The 17,013-nt window shown below is 45.3% G+C and overlaps 1 protein-coding gene across 5 annotated transcripts in view; it reads right to left on the bottom strand.

The window, feature by feature from the left end:
- The window catches only part of rc3h1a (ring finger and CCCH-type domains 1a), a 32,333-nt gene extending 16,034 nt beyond the window's left edge, over window positions 1-16,299 (bottom strand). For 2 of the 5 annotated variants that reach the window (XM_035415422.1, XM_035415424.1), the window contains exons 1-11: window positions 16,168-16,299; window positions 7,889-8,335; window positions 4,805-4,943; window positions 4,117-4,356; window positions 3,390-3,565; window positions 2,891-3,091; window positions 2,014-2,146; window positions 1,489-1,607; window positions 1,279-1,391; window positions 784-1,077; window positions 369-571 (exon numbers count right to left, since the gene is read on the bottom strand). In XM_035415422.1, coding sequence (XP_035271313.1) covers window positions 369-571; window positions 784-1,077; window positions 1,279-1,391; window positions 1,489-1,607; window positions 2,014-2,146; window positions 2,891-3,091; window positions 3,390-3,565; window positions 4,117-4,356; window positions 4,805-4,943; window positions 7,889-8,119 — 1,849 coding nt within the window. In that variant the 5' untranslated portion in view covers window positions 8,120-8,335; window positions 16,168-16,299. Of the gene's footprint in view, window positions 1-368; window positions 572-783; window positions 1,078-1,278; window positions 1,392-1,488; window positions 1,608-2,013; window positions 2,147-2,890; window positions 3,092-3,389; window positions 3,566-4,116; window positions 4,357-4,804; window positions 4,944-7,888; window positions 8,336-10,963; window positions 11,059-16,167 lie in introns of all 5 variants that reach the window. The other 3 variants (XM_035415426.1, XM_035415427.1, XM_035415423.1) reach the window with 2 other exon arrangements.
- Between the last annotated feature and the right edge of the window lie 714 nt (window positions 16,300-17,013).

Genomic DNA, 17,013 nt, shown 5'->3' with positions numbered 1-17,013 from the left:
TAATGCTATAACGCTATAGTACTACACATACTACTATACACATAAGGCTGCAGGATGAAAATGTCTTCATGGAATGTTTATTTGAACTGCAGTTGTCATCCTTATTTTTTTATATCTAACACTCCCTGTTCAACTAAGTGGTTTCCATAGAGGAACCTAAAACCAACCACGAAAACAGAAACGCAGGCCTAAATAGTCCTGAAGGCACTTTTCCCAGCAGAGTAAACTTGCATGATTTGGTTTTACGACGATACATGATTTAAAGCTTCTTTCCTACACGTTTTACATCAACAGCTTGTACTCCACGCGGGTCTTTCTTACGGTGTTAAATACGATCGGGGGGTAAAGGGACGCGTGAGGCCTCTTACCCGCGGGGTACTGGGAGCTCTCATACTGCGACGCGGAGGCCGGGGGCCTGGGCTCCGGGTAGAACAGTTCAGGCTGCTGTTGGGGGTACATCTGGGGCACCCTGGGCACCACGGGCATCTGCTTGTGCATGGAAAGGCCGTCCGCCATCCTGGGGTGGGACATGCCGTGGGGGTTCATGGCCATCACAGACTTGGGGTCCAAACTGAAGAGAGTAAAACGTCAGTTGGTCACGAGGTCCCATCCAGCCCTGTGATTAAGCCACAACTCTCACACTCTACATGTTTCTGGAGAACTATGAAAAGTAGAGCGGAATCAAGGCAGCTGGTAGAGATGGGACTAGACACAGACTCGACCGAATGAGGAAGTCCATTCAGAACAGGGGACGTAGTCGGTCGTATCCGATTGGCTACTCACGAGTCCGGGGGAGACCCTGGCGCGCTCAGGCTGACGGAGTCCATCTTGCCGGGCTTGCGCCCCGGGTCGTAGGTGGGGTCGGTGTTGCGGGAGATGAGCTGCGACAGCGCCGACCCGGACCCCGCCGCCACGATGCCGTTGGTCAGGGACGAGGGCTTGCGGCCCATCACCTCCACGCCGCCGTCGTCCTCGGGCTGCAGGCCCGGCGAGCAGGGGAGCCCCACCTCCTTCAGCTGGGTCAGGGATTGGCTGAGGGGCCGGCGGGCCGCCAGGCGCTTGTTCACTTTTCGGTACCTGAGAGAGGAAGAGAGACCGCATGTCAGTGGTGCACAGCTCTGGAGGCTTCCGGCCGGGCTCCGGAAAGCTTTTTGGCCGGGAGCTCGGGAAAGCTTCTGGCCAGTCTAGAGAAAGCTTCCTGCCGGGCTAGAGAAAGCTGTGGAAAGCTTCTCAGCCGGTCCCCGTGTGGCCGTTGGTCACGCGTCTGAACACACTCACTTGTCGAGCTCCTCCTGGGAGTGGGCGAAGGTGCAGCTGGCCCCGCGGGGGCAGCCGCCCTTCTGCTTCATGTCCCGGCACATGTAGGTCTTGTACTTGCTGTGCTGGGGAGGCTGGAGACGGAAGAGAGAGGCGTTTCTTCAGCACATTCACAGACTGTATTACTACCGCACCGAGCATAGGGACTCTGTGAGGAAAGCTGTGACTAACCTGCTGCTGGTCGCTTCCCTTCTTGCTGTGGTTCTGGATGAAGTCCACCAGGCCGTGGACCACCGTCTTTACCGCCACCAAGCCCTTATCCAGCTGCTCCCAGGTGGGGGGCGGAGCATCTGAGACGACAAAGACAGGGAGCCAATCAGGACCAATGAGCTCACTGTCTGAGTGATGTACCACTCAGCTTCACTCCTACCATATAACGCAAGGTGCCTCTCCATTAAGCACAATCAAACAAGCTGTCACAGTGTCTATGACACAAGCAGCAATGCAGTCAGACTAAAGCATGAGTATTTGGTCATGATGATATACAGCTTTATTCTGATCTGATAAAACAGAAAAAGAGGCTATTTGTTGGGTGGGGAAGCATTTTTATACAAGGAAGTGCAGTTTGAAGTATGCGTGCGTGTGTGTGTGTATGTATATCTGTGGTGTGTGCGTGTGTGTGTCTGTATGTATATCTGTGTGCGTGTGTGTGTGTGCGTGCGCGTCAAAGAGAGAGAGAGAGAGACGGTGTCAGACCTGGACTGGGGTCGATGTTGGCCAGCAGCTCCAGGTGCGGTCTCAGCCTGTTGAGGTTGGCTGGGTCCCCGGTCCGCTGCAGGGCGATGGTCAGCTCCTGCACGCTCTGGGCGAAGGACGCCGGCGTCTGCAGCTAACGCACACAAGCAGAGCGCACGTTCAGCAAACAAGCGGCCAGCTAGCGGCCAGCACACCCTTCCCTCACGGCCTCAGCAAAATCTGGCACCACCTAGTGAACGCTTCCTGTGCAGCCCGCCTGCTGAGCGTGTAAATAAAGCACTGCCATTTACGAGGGGGGACAGGAATGCACTTCATAAAACAGCTCTGCAAACACAGTCGTTTTTCCTAAAGCTACATTTTCAGACATGCAAATACTCAATTCAACACACCAGCGGTTTTGCTTAATTAATGTAGATTAACGCGCTGTTTGGAAGCCGACCAAGGCAACTGCCAAGTCTATAAATTCTGTACAGCAGCCACATTTCTGATTTAAATAATACAACTGTATTTCTCTGAACTTCTTCTGTTCTGTTTTCTATAACATTTCCTGTAAAAATTGTACATACAAACGGTTCTCCGTTTATTCTTCTCCATTTCAGAATATGAGCAGTAGGATCAGTGATTTGATTTGTTCAACATTTATATGTGCAGTGCACTTGCTCATTATAGCTAGCCCTCAGCAGGTGACAAATACTGCTACTGTGTATTCAAGAACCCGCCATACAGCCAATGTGTAAGCGGAGAGGAATTTCTCTATATGGCGCAAAATGGTGTAAGGTCATTAACAATGAGCCTGCGAAGTGAAGACGGTGTCTCTGGGCTGTCGGACAGCGCGGCGGGGGGCTGGCGGGCGCTCCCGCGCAACGCAGGCGCGCACCTTGTCGATGATGGACTGCATGTGGGACTTGTGGGACTGGTCGCCGTACAGCAGGGAGGACCACTGGTCGGGCGCGATGCGCAGGCCGCCCTCCATGGCGATCTGCACGATCTGCGAGTCGTGCTCCCGCCGCAGGGCCTCGTACGTGCGGAACTCCTCCTTCAGCTGCATCAGGGACGAGTCCTCGTCGCGCTTCGTCACCTGGCGACAGACGCGCGCGCGCGGCGGACGGTCAGTCAGTGAACCGCCATCCGGAACGTACCGGACAAACTCCGGGGCTTTAAAATCAGGGCTGGGATCGATTCTGCTTCCATTCGGTCAATTCGGGGAAACGACCCACAAAATGGCTAATGATGCCCAAGAGGATTTTTTTTCAAATCGTGAACTGAATTTAAATTCAAAGGGAGCTGAAACAGAACCGACCCCGACTCCTGCTGTAAATGTTGTAACTGCGGCTGTCAATCACAGGTGGGGGGGGGGGGGGCAGAGGCGGGGCTACCTTGAAGCAGGAGGCCCGGTAGAGGAGCTGCACCACGTGTCCGATGCTGGTTTTGGAGGCCTGGGGGAAGCGGGGCTCCAGCCTCTGCACCACAAACAGAACCAGAACTTTCCGGGACAGGGCCGAGCCGTCCTCCAGGGCGAGCAGAACCAGCTTCAGGGCCTCTTCCTGCATAGCTACAGAAAACACACACACAAAACTCTATTTCTGCTGTAAAACAGAGCAGCACCACACACACCACTTCCAGAAATAAACACGGCTAGGGTTACAGAACTTTGAAAACTCCCCAATGACATCACGGTTCTTTTTACTGCTCAGTTTCACATAATAAAATCTCTGGCATCAGAACCGCTCCAAAATAAACAGGCTTTGGCTCAGTTAACCAGTCCAGCTTCCTCTTCTCTACGCCAGTGATTCCCAAACTGGAATAAAACCGTCATATGACGAAGTCTGGCAACCAAAGCCCTACACCATTTTAAGAGTACACAAGATAAATGAGAAGTTTCGTTTACACTATCAAGTCACGTAGCTAGTAAAATATACCCTATAATATGTAGAATTTACATCATAAACATTTCAGAAATGCATTAGAACAGCAGAAGGAAAATACTGTCAGTCCAATTTATATTCCTTATTTGATAAATACTGAACGATTCAGCCTTTTATTCAGAGTAACGGTACAGATACGGTCGGCACACGGAAGTAACCCCCGTCCCCCCAGACGCACCAGGGCCCAGGAACTGGCAGCCGCGGGCGCGCACGGCGGCCCACAGGTTGGAGGACAGCTGCTGGGGGTTCTGGTGCTGGAGGATGAGCTCGGTGACGGTGCGCTCGCCCAGGGAGCGGGCCGCCCGCATGGCCCGGATGCGGCCCTCCTCCTCCACCAGCTGGCAGTGCACCAGCGTCACCAGCTTCCGCTGCATGGGCCGGCTCAGCATGCTCTGGGCCGCGCTGCTCAGACCCACCCCTGGGGGAGAGCGGGGAAGGGGGAGAGGGGAGAGGGAGGGACCAGGGACACAGAGGAAGAGGTGTTGAACAGATACGGACCTCAAAATTATTTTTCACATGCATAGAGAATGAATTTTTTTCCATAAGCACAGAGAACTTTACCTATGTGTTTGACACATGCAGAAATACAACTCACAGCACTCATAAAACCGCACACTGATGATGTAAGCACACGGGCTACACTTCTCTTTTTTTTGCGGACTGCAGTGGCCTCCAGACAACCTATAACTTCTACTTAGCCATGCTGCCACAGCCATTGGCTTTACAAGAGGACGCTGGAGCACGGTGTGTCTCCCCCTGCCTGGGGCATGCATCTTTGGGCTAAGGCGTAAGGGAGGGGAGCTGGGGTGGGAGGAAGGGGGGAGGGGGGGCGGGGTGGGGGGTAGGGGGGCCTGGCGGCTGCTCACCGGTGCAGTGCGGCTCACCTCTGGTGCTGCCGAGAGGTTTGAGGTAAAGAGCCAGCTCCTCCACGCACTTGCGGGCCTCATCGTAGTGCTTGGTGTCTTCCGCCCCCGTCAGCAGGGTGAGGGGCTGCTGCTTGGGCACCTGCAGGGGACAGACGGGAGAGCCTCTGAGCGCCTTTTTTTTTACGCTAACAAAACGCAAAACGTCCCGCAACAAACCTGAGGCGCCTCTCAAGAGCGCCATTCCGGGAAACAAGGCTTCAGTTACACGGCTCGCCTCGGGCCGAACTTCCAGAAGTCCCTTTCATTCCCGACTCTGGAATTCTTCCAGGACATTCCAAAATTACCTATTTAGCGACGTCATCACAAACAGCCCGACTGTGAGCAACGGACAGCGGAAATTCACCAGTGTAGCAGTCGCACAGACGGGAGGGGGGGGAAGAGACTCCGGAAACGGAGCGCTGTGTTTTCCAGGAAACTCATCGTGACTCAACAGGATCCGTCATGTGCCCGAAGCCGCCTCTGGACTGCACGGCGCACCGCCTCGCGACGGAATCTCAGTTTCGGAAAAAAGGCCTTGCTTTCATCTGGCGGCCCGTCGGGAGGGCCTCAAAGAACACGCGCCATGGAAATCAATACATGGTTTCATACTCTCAAAACATCACCAGACTGTCCTTACAGCACGGAAGATAACATCGAAACCACAAAATTCTCTGGTTAAAAAAAAAAAAAAAAAAAAAAAAATTATCCAGTTTCAACTTGAGAAGGTTCAATAACGTACGGCTTTTCGCTGTTGAGACTGAAGCGTTTCATAAGCTCACCCTAAAGGGAATGTGTGTGGGTAAAACAGAGCTGATCTGACCGGTGAAAGCAGAACTAAGAACAAGAATGAGAGCCACTCCTTTAGACCCAGCTTATCATCTGATCAATTTAATTAGGGTTCATTTTACGCAAGCTTGCCGTATTTACGAAATTAAAAACAAGTCGGAAAAAGATGTTTCTTCCATTTCAAGCTTATTATGACTCACATAGAAAATGACACATTGACTAGTACACAGTGTCGTGCTTTATTGAGCTCATATGCATGTTCCACCTGCACCCACAGGCATCAAAAGGTTCCGAAAACAATATTTTTGGGAGGAAAACAGTACATTTGTTTAACACTGGGAGTTGCACCTGTATCCTAAGGCGCAGTTCTGGCACGTGGGCCCTAGGGTCTGTACTGAATCCGGACCGTGCTGTCGCTGACTGCGGCTGGCTGCCCCACTGCGTAAAGCAGCAGATGAGGAGTCTTCCTGACTCATGTCTGTGTCTCCTGAACTATGATGACATCACACGTCACACGCTACCGAGCAGAACGGCCTAATTTGCTGCCCTGAGGTCCGGGCTCCACAGAAGGCTGAAATCAGTACAGGAATCAGTGCACAGCTGCGAGAGGAATTTGTTTTTAAATGAGGTCTCCCCTTTATACCATAAGCATTCCATAGCATCAAACCAAAACATTTAAAGCCTCTTGTTTCTATTGGCACCAAAGTACGGAAGAGAAGAACTCAACAGACAGGATATTACATTCCTTTGAGGACTGTCATAAAGGCAGGGATTGGGTGTTTTTCCTACCCAACAGAAACTGCCTCAGCTCAGTTTCATGTAGTGTGGCATAATGTTTTCTATCAGGATGGACCTTCAGTTGCAAAATCTTCCAGGATAACCCTGATGACTCAGCAAGGATTGGTATGCAGGCGCACACACAAACACACACACATACACGCGCACACACACGCGCGTGCGCACGCACACACACACACACACACACACACACACACAAAGCTGCCAGTATCGCAGGGAGCTGAGGCCACACCCCGCAGCACTGTGTCATCCTGTCTGAAATCTCACCCAGCCGGAACAACCGCTCCACACTGCCTCAGACCTTGTGTAACGCAATTCCCAAATAGCCAATAACAAACATTTCCACAGACTTCCGCTCCATCTATCCCTTCTGTTGAGGAGAATCACTGACTTCCATGATGTCACCAAGTGTTCCCCCCTTCCCTAAGTCAGCACAGCAGCAGGTGCCACTCCTGTCCCATGAATAATGCATCCTTTTCAGCAGAGCAAACATCCCCCAACAAGCTGTTCCAATCGTTTCCGATTAATACCCCTGAAGTCTTTAGCAGAGCTGACGAACAACAAAACTAGCAGCTTTCTGGTAGTTTCACAGCGAGGGAAAAAAAAAAAAAGAGTTGAAAGCAAGTGAGGCAAAGGGGAAACTCCCTAAATTCCTCTGCATGAACAAGAGCTAAAAGTCAACTCTGAGTCAGATTAGGGAAAATAAATCGTTTCAAGTAGGGGCTTTCAACCTTACTGCACGTCTAGGCCACAACATACAATGACTGCCGGAGCAGCACATCTTTCCGGACCAAATAAGCCTAAGTTACTGTTTAACTGATGGCCCCGTGTGTAAATAAGCAATTAGGTAATTTACAATTCTGTACATTTGATAGGCACCGTAATTCTAAATTTGATGCCGCCATCTGATATCGTAAACTAGACAGAAAATATATGGAGCAGCAGCATGAAATTTAAGCCTTTATGAACCTGAGCATGGCAATGTTTCTGAACCATGACTTTTCTAAAAAATGAAGAACAACACCAAAATTCTCTCTTAAATACGAGAGTGCCAAGTCCAGGTAAGGCACTGCATTTACGTGAGCTCACGCCAGTGTCTGCAGACCAATCATTTCAATGTAACGCCCAAGCGAGCCTCACTAGTAAGCTTCGCTCAGGAGGACGTGATGCAGCACCAAAGAACACTCTTTGTTCACTGAACTGCAGGGAACAGAAGTATTTGCGAGTATGCGTGGGTGCATCCTTTAAAGCGCTCAACCACAGCCCACGATTTGCTGTCAACAGGTCTTGGTGTCATCGCGCACAGATTGTACAACCCAAGGCACATTAATCAAGCTACATTTTATTCAGGACAACAACTACGGCTTTAGGCCAAAGGCAAAACACACACAATAGAGCCAGACGCGGTGAGACGACAGGGGGGAGGGGAAGGAGAGATTAACTTTGCACGTCGAGTCTTACCTGTCCACCAACCAGCTGCAGCAGGGCGGAGTTGACGGGCAGCTGCTCGATGTCGGTGTTGATGGTGGTCTGGTCGAAGGGGCAGGCCTTGCGATGCAGCTTGTTCAGGCACATCTTGCAGACGGTGTGGCCACAGCCCAGGCTGATGGGCTTGCGGATGGTCTCCTCGAACGTTTGGGTGCAGATCGGGCACAAAAGGAATTCCGTCCATTGTGGAGCTTGTACGGGCATTGTAACGGACGTGCGCTATGGGGAAACTGCGTCTCGAGATCTTTAGTTTCTTGAGTGTGTGTATGCGTTAGCTTTTTTTTTTTGTTTTTTTAAAAACAAAAAGAAACAAAAAATCCTACAGATTCCACTGGAATCAAAAAAACTCTTCAAAGCATCAATATTCTTAAATATTTTCAAACATCGTGGACATTCAGCACACAGTGTGAAGTATATAACCTGAAAGACAAAAAAAGAGAGAATACTTAATGTTGGCAACATGCACATCACATCGGACACTGTTTGTTCTTAACTAAAGAAAGACAATCTTCCTGCTTTCCTAACAGTTTTGGTTGACTGCAGTTTGCGAGTTGAAAATCTTACGTACGTTTACCCAGATTTGCCACCACGTGCACAAAAGGACTGAGCAGCCGGACAAAGAAAAGGACTTTGTGCTGTAAGAACATGGTAACTGCAGAGCTGGAGCTGCCCAGCTCCATGGTGGTGTCCATCAAATGCGAGCCGAAGAGTAAACAAGCAGATGAGTTGCAGGCCTATTTATAATACAGCCATTCAGCCAATAACGAGAGCATCTCTGAGCAGAATTCGAGGCTACAAAGCCAGTACAAATATTCTTACCAGCCCTGCCTTAAGGGGCCTCAAACCCAGCACATATCTGGCTCTTACCAGCACTGAACCCTCTGGCATACAAGCCAACACACATACCATTCCTTCAGTGGTTCTAACCATCAGCGCAGGTAGATTGCTTAAGACATCAGCCAACCTTTCTTTGCAAGCACCGAAATGAGCATTGGCCCAAGCCAAGGTCATTTCCAAGAATCCAAAATCATTTTGTTAAGTCTACATGACCAAGCATGTCGCAAAAATACAAGCATAACCTGATTGCAGCACTAAAGATAAAAAAACTGCTTTAATTACACAACACAAAACTGTCTTTAGAGCTGTGATTGGGTTTTCCTCTCTGCAATCAAAGATAAGAAAATGGCCAAGTATTTTTTTAACGATCTATGCTTCCTTCTCCATGGTTTCAATTGTCGTCTATATTTTTAAAATAACTCAAATGTTTACAAGAAATGCCATTATATTAAATTTACAGCATTGAAAGCATTGTGGTCTTTTTACGATGCTTCCCTGGGTGCTTGTGCAACATACTGCCAGAGTTCCGTCCCTGCAGGAGTTCCTCTTCTAACCAGCATCGAAACCACAGCTGTGCACCAACACACCCAGCTTCACCTGTACTCACAAGCAGGTGTTCTTTCCCTCTACAGGACTTCCAGGAGGCTAAATATAGCCAAGAGCACACGCTGCTGATAATGGCGTCTTATCTGCAGTGAACGCAGCGCACGGCTGTACGTCCCTGTGTGACTCTGACAAGCGTGCGTACATGAAATAGGAAGAGGAAACGTCCCAGTGTTGGTGTGTGCATGTGTGTGTGTGCGCACATAAGTGTGTGTGTGTGTGTGTGAGAGAACGCCCTCTGCACACGCCCTCACACCAGGCGACTCAGTGTGACTTCTGGGAGGGGAGAGGAGCGAGGGAACACCCTTTTGTTCTGGACCAGGACCAGAAGCAATAGGCACGGGAAAACCCACATTGCTTTCATTATGCTATAAATACCCGGCACACTGCAATGTGCTACATTAATAAACACAGGAATGCATGCATTCTTGGACCATCTCTGGTGTGTGACTCCAAATGCAACTATGGGACATGGTATAATGGTCATACAAAGCTTTTAAAACATAAACTAGATCCCTCACTGCATGGTACTGAACATACAGGAAATAAACTGTTAATGAGTGAATTTCAGCTCTTTCCTTCCAAATGCCAAATTAAGATTTGATTTCACACGTGCCCCCATGTACATGAGAAGTTCAAAGAGAGCAGTTCATGATGAAGTCACAACGATCAAGAAAAACCGGTAAGCAGTTAAGATATTTCGTTGCCCTTGACATTCCCTCTCAGAGCATCCTGGGCAATGCATGTGAGGTAGGCTATCTTGTATTGTGTGCGCCAAGAGGCACGGGAGCTTAATGAGCACCAAGCTGAAGGCTTCTCATTTTATGGCACATAAACCATATAGAATCTACTGAATAATAGACAATACATATACTGTGCTCTCTGCCAACTGAAGGAGTCTCTGGCATGTGAAAAGACTTGTTTTAAAGTACTTCGTTTTTGTGGAGACATTACCACTGATGTACAGCAAACAAGGCTACACACAAAACCGGCCACACTTGCACATTATGTGCACTAGCTTTGTGTATATATTAAAAAACAACTAGCCTTTCAGAAAAATGTAATCAGAGCTGTTACAGAGCTAAAAGCAGTAGCCCTTATTAAACTGGCACAGTAATTCCGACATTTGACAGGCTTGATCACATGCAGATCAGATACTGGCTTGTCGCCTTGGTATACTTTTAAAAGAAAAATCATAGGCTCATTAGTCCTGTCTTGTGTTGAGGTTGTCTGCTCGACGATTTGCGATCTTATAAGCTACCAGTCCTAAGAGAAAGATCACATACAAAATGCAATAAAACAGCATGACCATAAAACATGCAATGTAAATTATCATTAGGCCCAACTTTATTGCTTTCATTTCAAGTTGTTAGGTCAAGTCTGTGTGTCAGGTTACATGGAAACAACACATTACATACAAATTTCTCTGCCTCCACGCTCAATCCGTACTCAGGCTGTAAGCAGAAACAAGAACAGCCTGTCCATCTGAAACTAAATGACCAGACTACAAAAGTTCTTTACATGACAACTGTAGCACAAGACATGAAATTGAAACAAAAGGCCAGACTGTACATTTCACAAAATTCGCCAACTCAAAGGCCTCCTGACCTTGTGTTCTTGTCCACCCTTTTCCCAGACAGTGATGCAACACACCCCCACTTCCAGAAGAAATCCGTAAGAAATGTGCTGTGTCTTGCATCTCCCTGCCGAGCAGAGTTAAGATTACATGACTATATATACTCACTTCTGCTAGACACCCTGTCCAACTTGGATTTAAAACCAGCAATGGTAACACATCCATCTTCTCAATAAGGCAACGTCAATACAGTCCATAAACAGCTTTACATAATGCCTGTGCTAATTCACTCATTTCATACTATTTTTTTTTTTCCATTGAGGACCATAGTTACTGATTTAAGATTTTCCTTACCTTCACCTACTGTCAGTAAATCTATATGATCTAGGATCTATATGAAAACTTGGCAGACTATGACCATCTCAAAGCTCTTACCTGGGGACTAGAAATAGCAAACTATTTATACCTGCAGTTCTCACATGGTGTGATAAAGAATTTTAAAAAGTCAAAATGTACAATAACCTTTTTTTATTTTATTTAAGGTGGCTAAAAGATTTCTGATAAATTTAGAAACAAACATACATGACATATGTACTCCACAAAGTAGGGTGGGCTGAAAAAGCAAAAGTACTAATCAATATTTCATTATAGATGAAGTTTAGAGTTAAACACCCTACAAGCTCTACATAGATAATGATAATAGGAAAACTTCCAGAATGTTAAAATTGAGTCACACAGTACAGCCAGAGGGCTCTTGCTCAAAAAGGCATTTAGTAAGTCTGATTTTTTTGGTCCTTCCTCAAAACATTGCAGCAATCCACAACTGATGAGTCTATTTTACTTTTTGCTAGAGTATTAAACAAAATAATTAATTGAATGAGAGTCGAGAGCACTAATCCACATTCATTTCTAATTCAATATCTACAGTGAATTCAACTCCTAGTTCTGCACTTGGGTAGTGCTTGAAACGCATTTTTATTAAAGTTCTACATTTAGACACGGCAAAGACACTGCACTCAATGTTAATTAAGATTAAATCAGACTATATCTACAGCAGCTAAGGGTGAATAAAAAGAGGACTCCACATTGTCAAACAGAGAGAAAAAAGGAGATTTATAGGTATATATCCAAGCATGACTGACTGTTCTCTCTATGCACCTTGACAGAGTCGCCAATTTGGTCATGGAGCCAAATGTAACCGAATCAGCTTCAGCTGTCTGGTGCCAACAGAAATGCACACAGACAAGTAAGCATTAAGACCTTACAAAACAATGATTCAGGTCACTGCTATCAGCTTGCAGATGTATCCCTTATCAAAGAGGTAACTACACCTATAGGATAACTTCTGGGAAGTAAGACCATTATTCATGCTGTCTCCAAACATTCATCAGCAGGCAAACATGTAGTTTCCTTGTATTTTAGGGCAACCGCATCATTTGATTGTTTTGGTACAGAGGATTTAAATTAACCTAAAATGTGACAAATGCAGTAATTAAACCACCCTTAAGTCAACAGTACTGGTTTTACAGAACACACAAACGCCTATCTGAAAAGTAACCATTTACATGCCTAAAGCAATCATGTCAAGGAAGCCAAGGACTAAAGCAGCTGGCCTTGAAAGATGAGGGTACATGGAAAAGGATGACTCATATCAAGTCATGGTTTCCCCCAGGTATTGCTAACAGCGGATGAGCCACACCTTTGTTGAATTCACGAGTGTGTAGGCAAACATTAGATAAAAGGCAACGAAACCTCAGACCCAGATCTCCATAATAATATGTTTAATAATTAAATAAGTTGTGGCATTTAAAATCGGCATTGTGCAGTCAGGTCTTCACCAGGTCAGGTGTTGGCTATGCCTTGTGCATACAGATGGCGACTGCACACCGCTGCTGCTTACCCCCTGAGGCACGTCCCCTTCCACTACTTTTCTGGGGGAAACCCTGCAAGTGATGATCACACCTCTGTGGTCTTTAATCTAAGACCATGTGTGCTGCTACTCAGTGGAAAAACTTACGGCATGGTTCCCCCAGAAATGCACCCAAGGCAATATCAAAGAAATTCAAAGCCATCAAATTCACCCACAAAACAAATTTAAAGAGGGTTCTGCAGAAAGGTTTCCATCAACAACCGTCCTGCGAAACATTAAACAATGAAAAAAGTGTGCTTTGGTAGCTACACCAACACAAATGTAGATATGCACCGATGTTATGGATTGCCATTTAACTGCCCATATGAGTATAGCAGCATTGGACGAGGGGAAAATATCACATTTGAAATATTTTGTCACAAGTAAGTTTGACACTACATGAGCATAAAGTAGGCTACTTTGTGAATCAAGCAATTAAAGTTTCCTGGTTAATCCTAGATCCTTTATACTTAGTACCATATCAGCAAATAAATGAAAATTAGAGCATTGATTAAACACTAAAATTTACAAGATGAAAACACCAAGAATATGGTTTTGCAACAGCTGCTATAACTTTTATTTAACAGAATAATATTAGTTGTCATTTAATTGCTGAAATAAAAAATTAAAATCCAATGATTCAAAAGATTGTGGTTTCAAAAAAAACCCAGTCAAAACATAATGTAAACATACTGTACAGGTTTTAAAATGTTTTTAATGTGTTCATAAATATCGGGAAGCAGCAAGCCCAATGAACGTGGACAAACTATAAAACTGATGCATCAAAGCTATATATGTGCAGATAAGAAAAGATAGAGAAAGAAGAGAAGTCCATTTTTATTTTGGGTGATATGCTTGTACACAGATTGCTGCCATTTTAGAGTAAATACAAAGTGCAGCATTTAATATCTTTCCTGAATCTCAATCCTTGTTTTTCAGAAATCCACACAATTCTCATCACTACCAAACACGGACTTATTTAACTAAAGTTGACGAAATCACTGTCACATTGCGCTTAGGTACATGGTATGGTTACGAGCAGTTAGACTTTTAGCCATTGCTCATCTAAAATATTGGTACCTCACACAGAACAGGTTTTAAACAAAGAAAATGACTTAAATAAGGTGGGGGTTTCCAGCACTGTCCTGGCTGACTCATCTTGCATTTTCCATTCAGAATCTCACAGCCATAAAAAAAAAGAAAATTCTGAAAGTTGACAGAATTATTTATTTAAAAAATAATAATTAAAAAAAAAAAAAAACCCTTATGACCATTTAATAACGCATCCTAATTGTTGAGCAACTGTGACAGTCTTTTCAGATCTGCTAACCCGTAGTTTCGCTACCCTAAATCGTGACTGGCTTGTAACAGCACTGAAGTGCTTTCCTTCCACGCAGTCACAGATAAATAATAGTTTCTGCATCTACTATGTAAACAATCGGTTGTAAATTTAAAAAGCCAAATTACCCATTACCAGAAGCACAGCGTATGCTTCAAATGTATCTAGTGTTATTTAGTCTAGCCAACAACGAACTGACTTTACTCGGCCAGCTAACGTACTTTGTGGTTAAGGAAATCCATTGTTAGCTGAACTACAGGCTAGCAAATGTCATATCAATTGTTGCATCTCCGCGAGTATGTTAGCTGGTAACATATCTAACGATAGCTAATGTCAGGCTGAAGACAAAAGTAGCCTCAAGTTGGCCAACTAATTTCTTGAGTGAGGCACGCAACTCTTACACAGCATACGCGATGAAAAACTACATTAGGACACCTAAGCTTTCACGACGAGAAATAAATAGCCAGGGAGCGACTAAGCTAGTCATCAACAGTCTCAACTGAGCGAACAGATTGGGTTGCCACCCCACCCATTATTTTGCGGGGACGAGGCTAGCTAGCTGCCTACTTATATCAAATGTTTGTACCGAACCGCCGCAAAGGACGTATAATTTAATATAAATTAAATGTAAACAACTAACGCACGACAAGTTTGTGTACAGATCATAAAAATATAAAAAATTAAATGACGCACTATTTTCCAGTTAGCTAACTGAGCCAACGCTAGTCATATCCAGATTACAAACAAAACCCACTGAAAGCCTGCGGCCTAAAACAGATGGGACAAAGAAATTGACTCGTACGATATATCAGGTAGCGAATTTGCTATATTAATAGTCAGTACTGAGAGGAGGCTATTATCAAACACTTCTAACAATCTAATCATGCAGCTAATTAACCAGTTAACAATCAGAAAATGTTTCTGGTCAACAAAAAAACTGCTGTGCTAGCCACCTGCCATCCAACTATAGCTAGGCTAAGTAGGCCATGGCAGTAAACTAGCTTGCTAAATTACCAGAGACGGCTAGCTACAAACAAATCAATTGGTGGATTACATTGCCTAGTTTTAACACAACTGACGTTGGCCATCTACACAATCAACTTACTATTAAACGGATCGCTTAGCTAGTAATATTAACTATGTGCCATGTCTTAACGTTAACTAACGTTATATCTAATGTTGCAGTTGACGTAATGTTGCAGTTGGTGTACTGCTAACAGGCTACCTGCCTACCTACCAACCACCGTTCCTAAAACGAGAAAAAATTCTACCCAACATTCCAACCTGCTACCATATAACATTATCCAGGATAACCTTTTTCTTATTTTACTTTGCCCGCTGACTTATGGTAGCTACGCTAGCTAGCTGGGCCACATACAACGAACACAGTAACGATAACTATAACAAATGCTAAAGCTAGCCATTTAGATCCCATTGTAGTTGTCGTTTATCGAACTTGGGCCAAGACCAGGAAAACGGCTACTGGTGGGCTCGTTTGCTTGCTTATTACCGCTAGTAGCTAGGTAACTTGTGCTAGCCATCAAAACAAATGCTAAGCACAATTACATTAGATAACCACCCGAGCGATGCGATGGGGGTAGGCAGTTTAACATTAGATTAGCTAGCTAGTGGCTGTTAGCTACTTTGAGCTAAACAAACCATGAATCACAATCATCGAGGAATATACGAATGTTAGACTAAATTAAGACTTGCAGCTTATAATTTTGTTAACAGAAACCTAAAATTCAATAAAAATAAATGTTCGATCGTCGAGAGGCCTTTCTCCAGCGTTATTCTTGAGGATAAGAAAGGCAACCGCAAGCTCACTTGGCTAGCAGTTGATCATACGCAAACTAGCCAGCCATCCATGATACCGGTATCCGTGTTTAACGCACAGTTTAAACCATTGCTGTATAAAACTAAGGTTTTAATAACACAGGAAACAACTGGAAAACACACAACCACTGAACACGGCTAACGTTACTTACAATCTCCGATTGAACGTGGTCAATCTTCAGCTGTTTTTAGGCAAATATCGTTGCATTTTCTCGGTCGCCATGTCGACCGTGCAGCTGCAGCCGAAGTTCTATGGAAAGGATTACAACTGACACAAACACCCCGCGGGGGGGCGGGCAAGAAAGCATAACCCTACGCACTGAACAAAATATACCCCGTGTGGGAAAATTGTGCAACTGCATCATTGGTAGACATCTTAAAGACAAAGAGTTTATATACTAGTTTTTTTATTTTTTTGTTATTTAATTTTTTTTTTACTCAGAGCTAAAACTTTGACCCCAGTCAACCTATGGCTACGAACTGTCCATTCCGTAAGGTGGCTTCAGTTGATACACGAACGAAGAAGTATTAACCCAACATGATCTTCAGTCAGCATGAGGATTTTGGATTTAGGATTTTACAAGATTCTTCCCGATTTAGGTACATTACACATCAATTCAACTTGACTGGTTAAAAAAAACCCCTATATACATTATGCATATTACTGTATAGCTCTACAAGCAGTGCATTTTATATGTAGTGAGTGAACAACTGATGGGGGAACAGCCTCAATTTAGGCGCTATGACTCCTTGGCCTAACTGCCATTACCGTCAAAAACTAAGCATCACTTGCAAGCACAAGAAAGCTTTGTTAATACAAAAAACAAAGTGATAAAAGCCTTGGCTGGACTTACAAGACCCTTAGTCATACTCTGTACTTAACCATTATCCAGTTATTGCTTAAAACTAATTTGAAGGTCACTGGAAAAGCAATGTAAAGTGGCGACAGCAGCAGCATGTTGTAGTCTGCACACAGAAATTAACAGGAGATGTTGCAG

The sequence above is a fragment of the Anguilla anguilla genome, chromosome 4 (genome assembly GCF_013347855.1).
Source record: "Anguilla anguilla isolate fAngAng1 chromosome 4, fAngAng1.pri, whole genome shotgun sequence".
NCBI lineage: Eukaryota > Metazoa > Chordata > Actinopteri > Anguilliformes > Anguillidae > Anguilla > Anguilla anguilla.
This window is presented reverse-complemented; position numbering and strand designations above follow the sequence as displayed.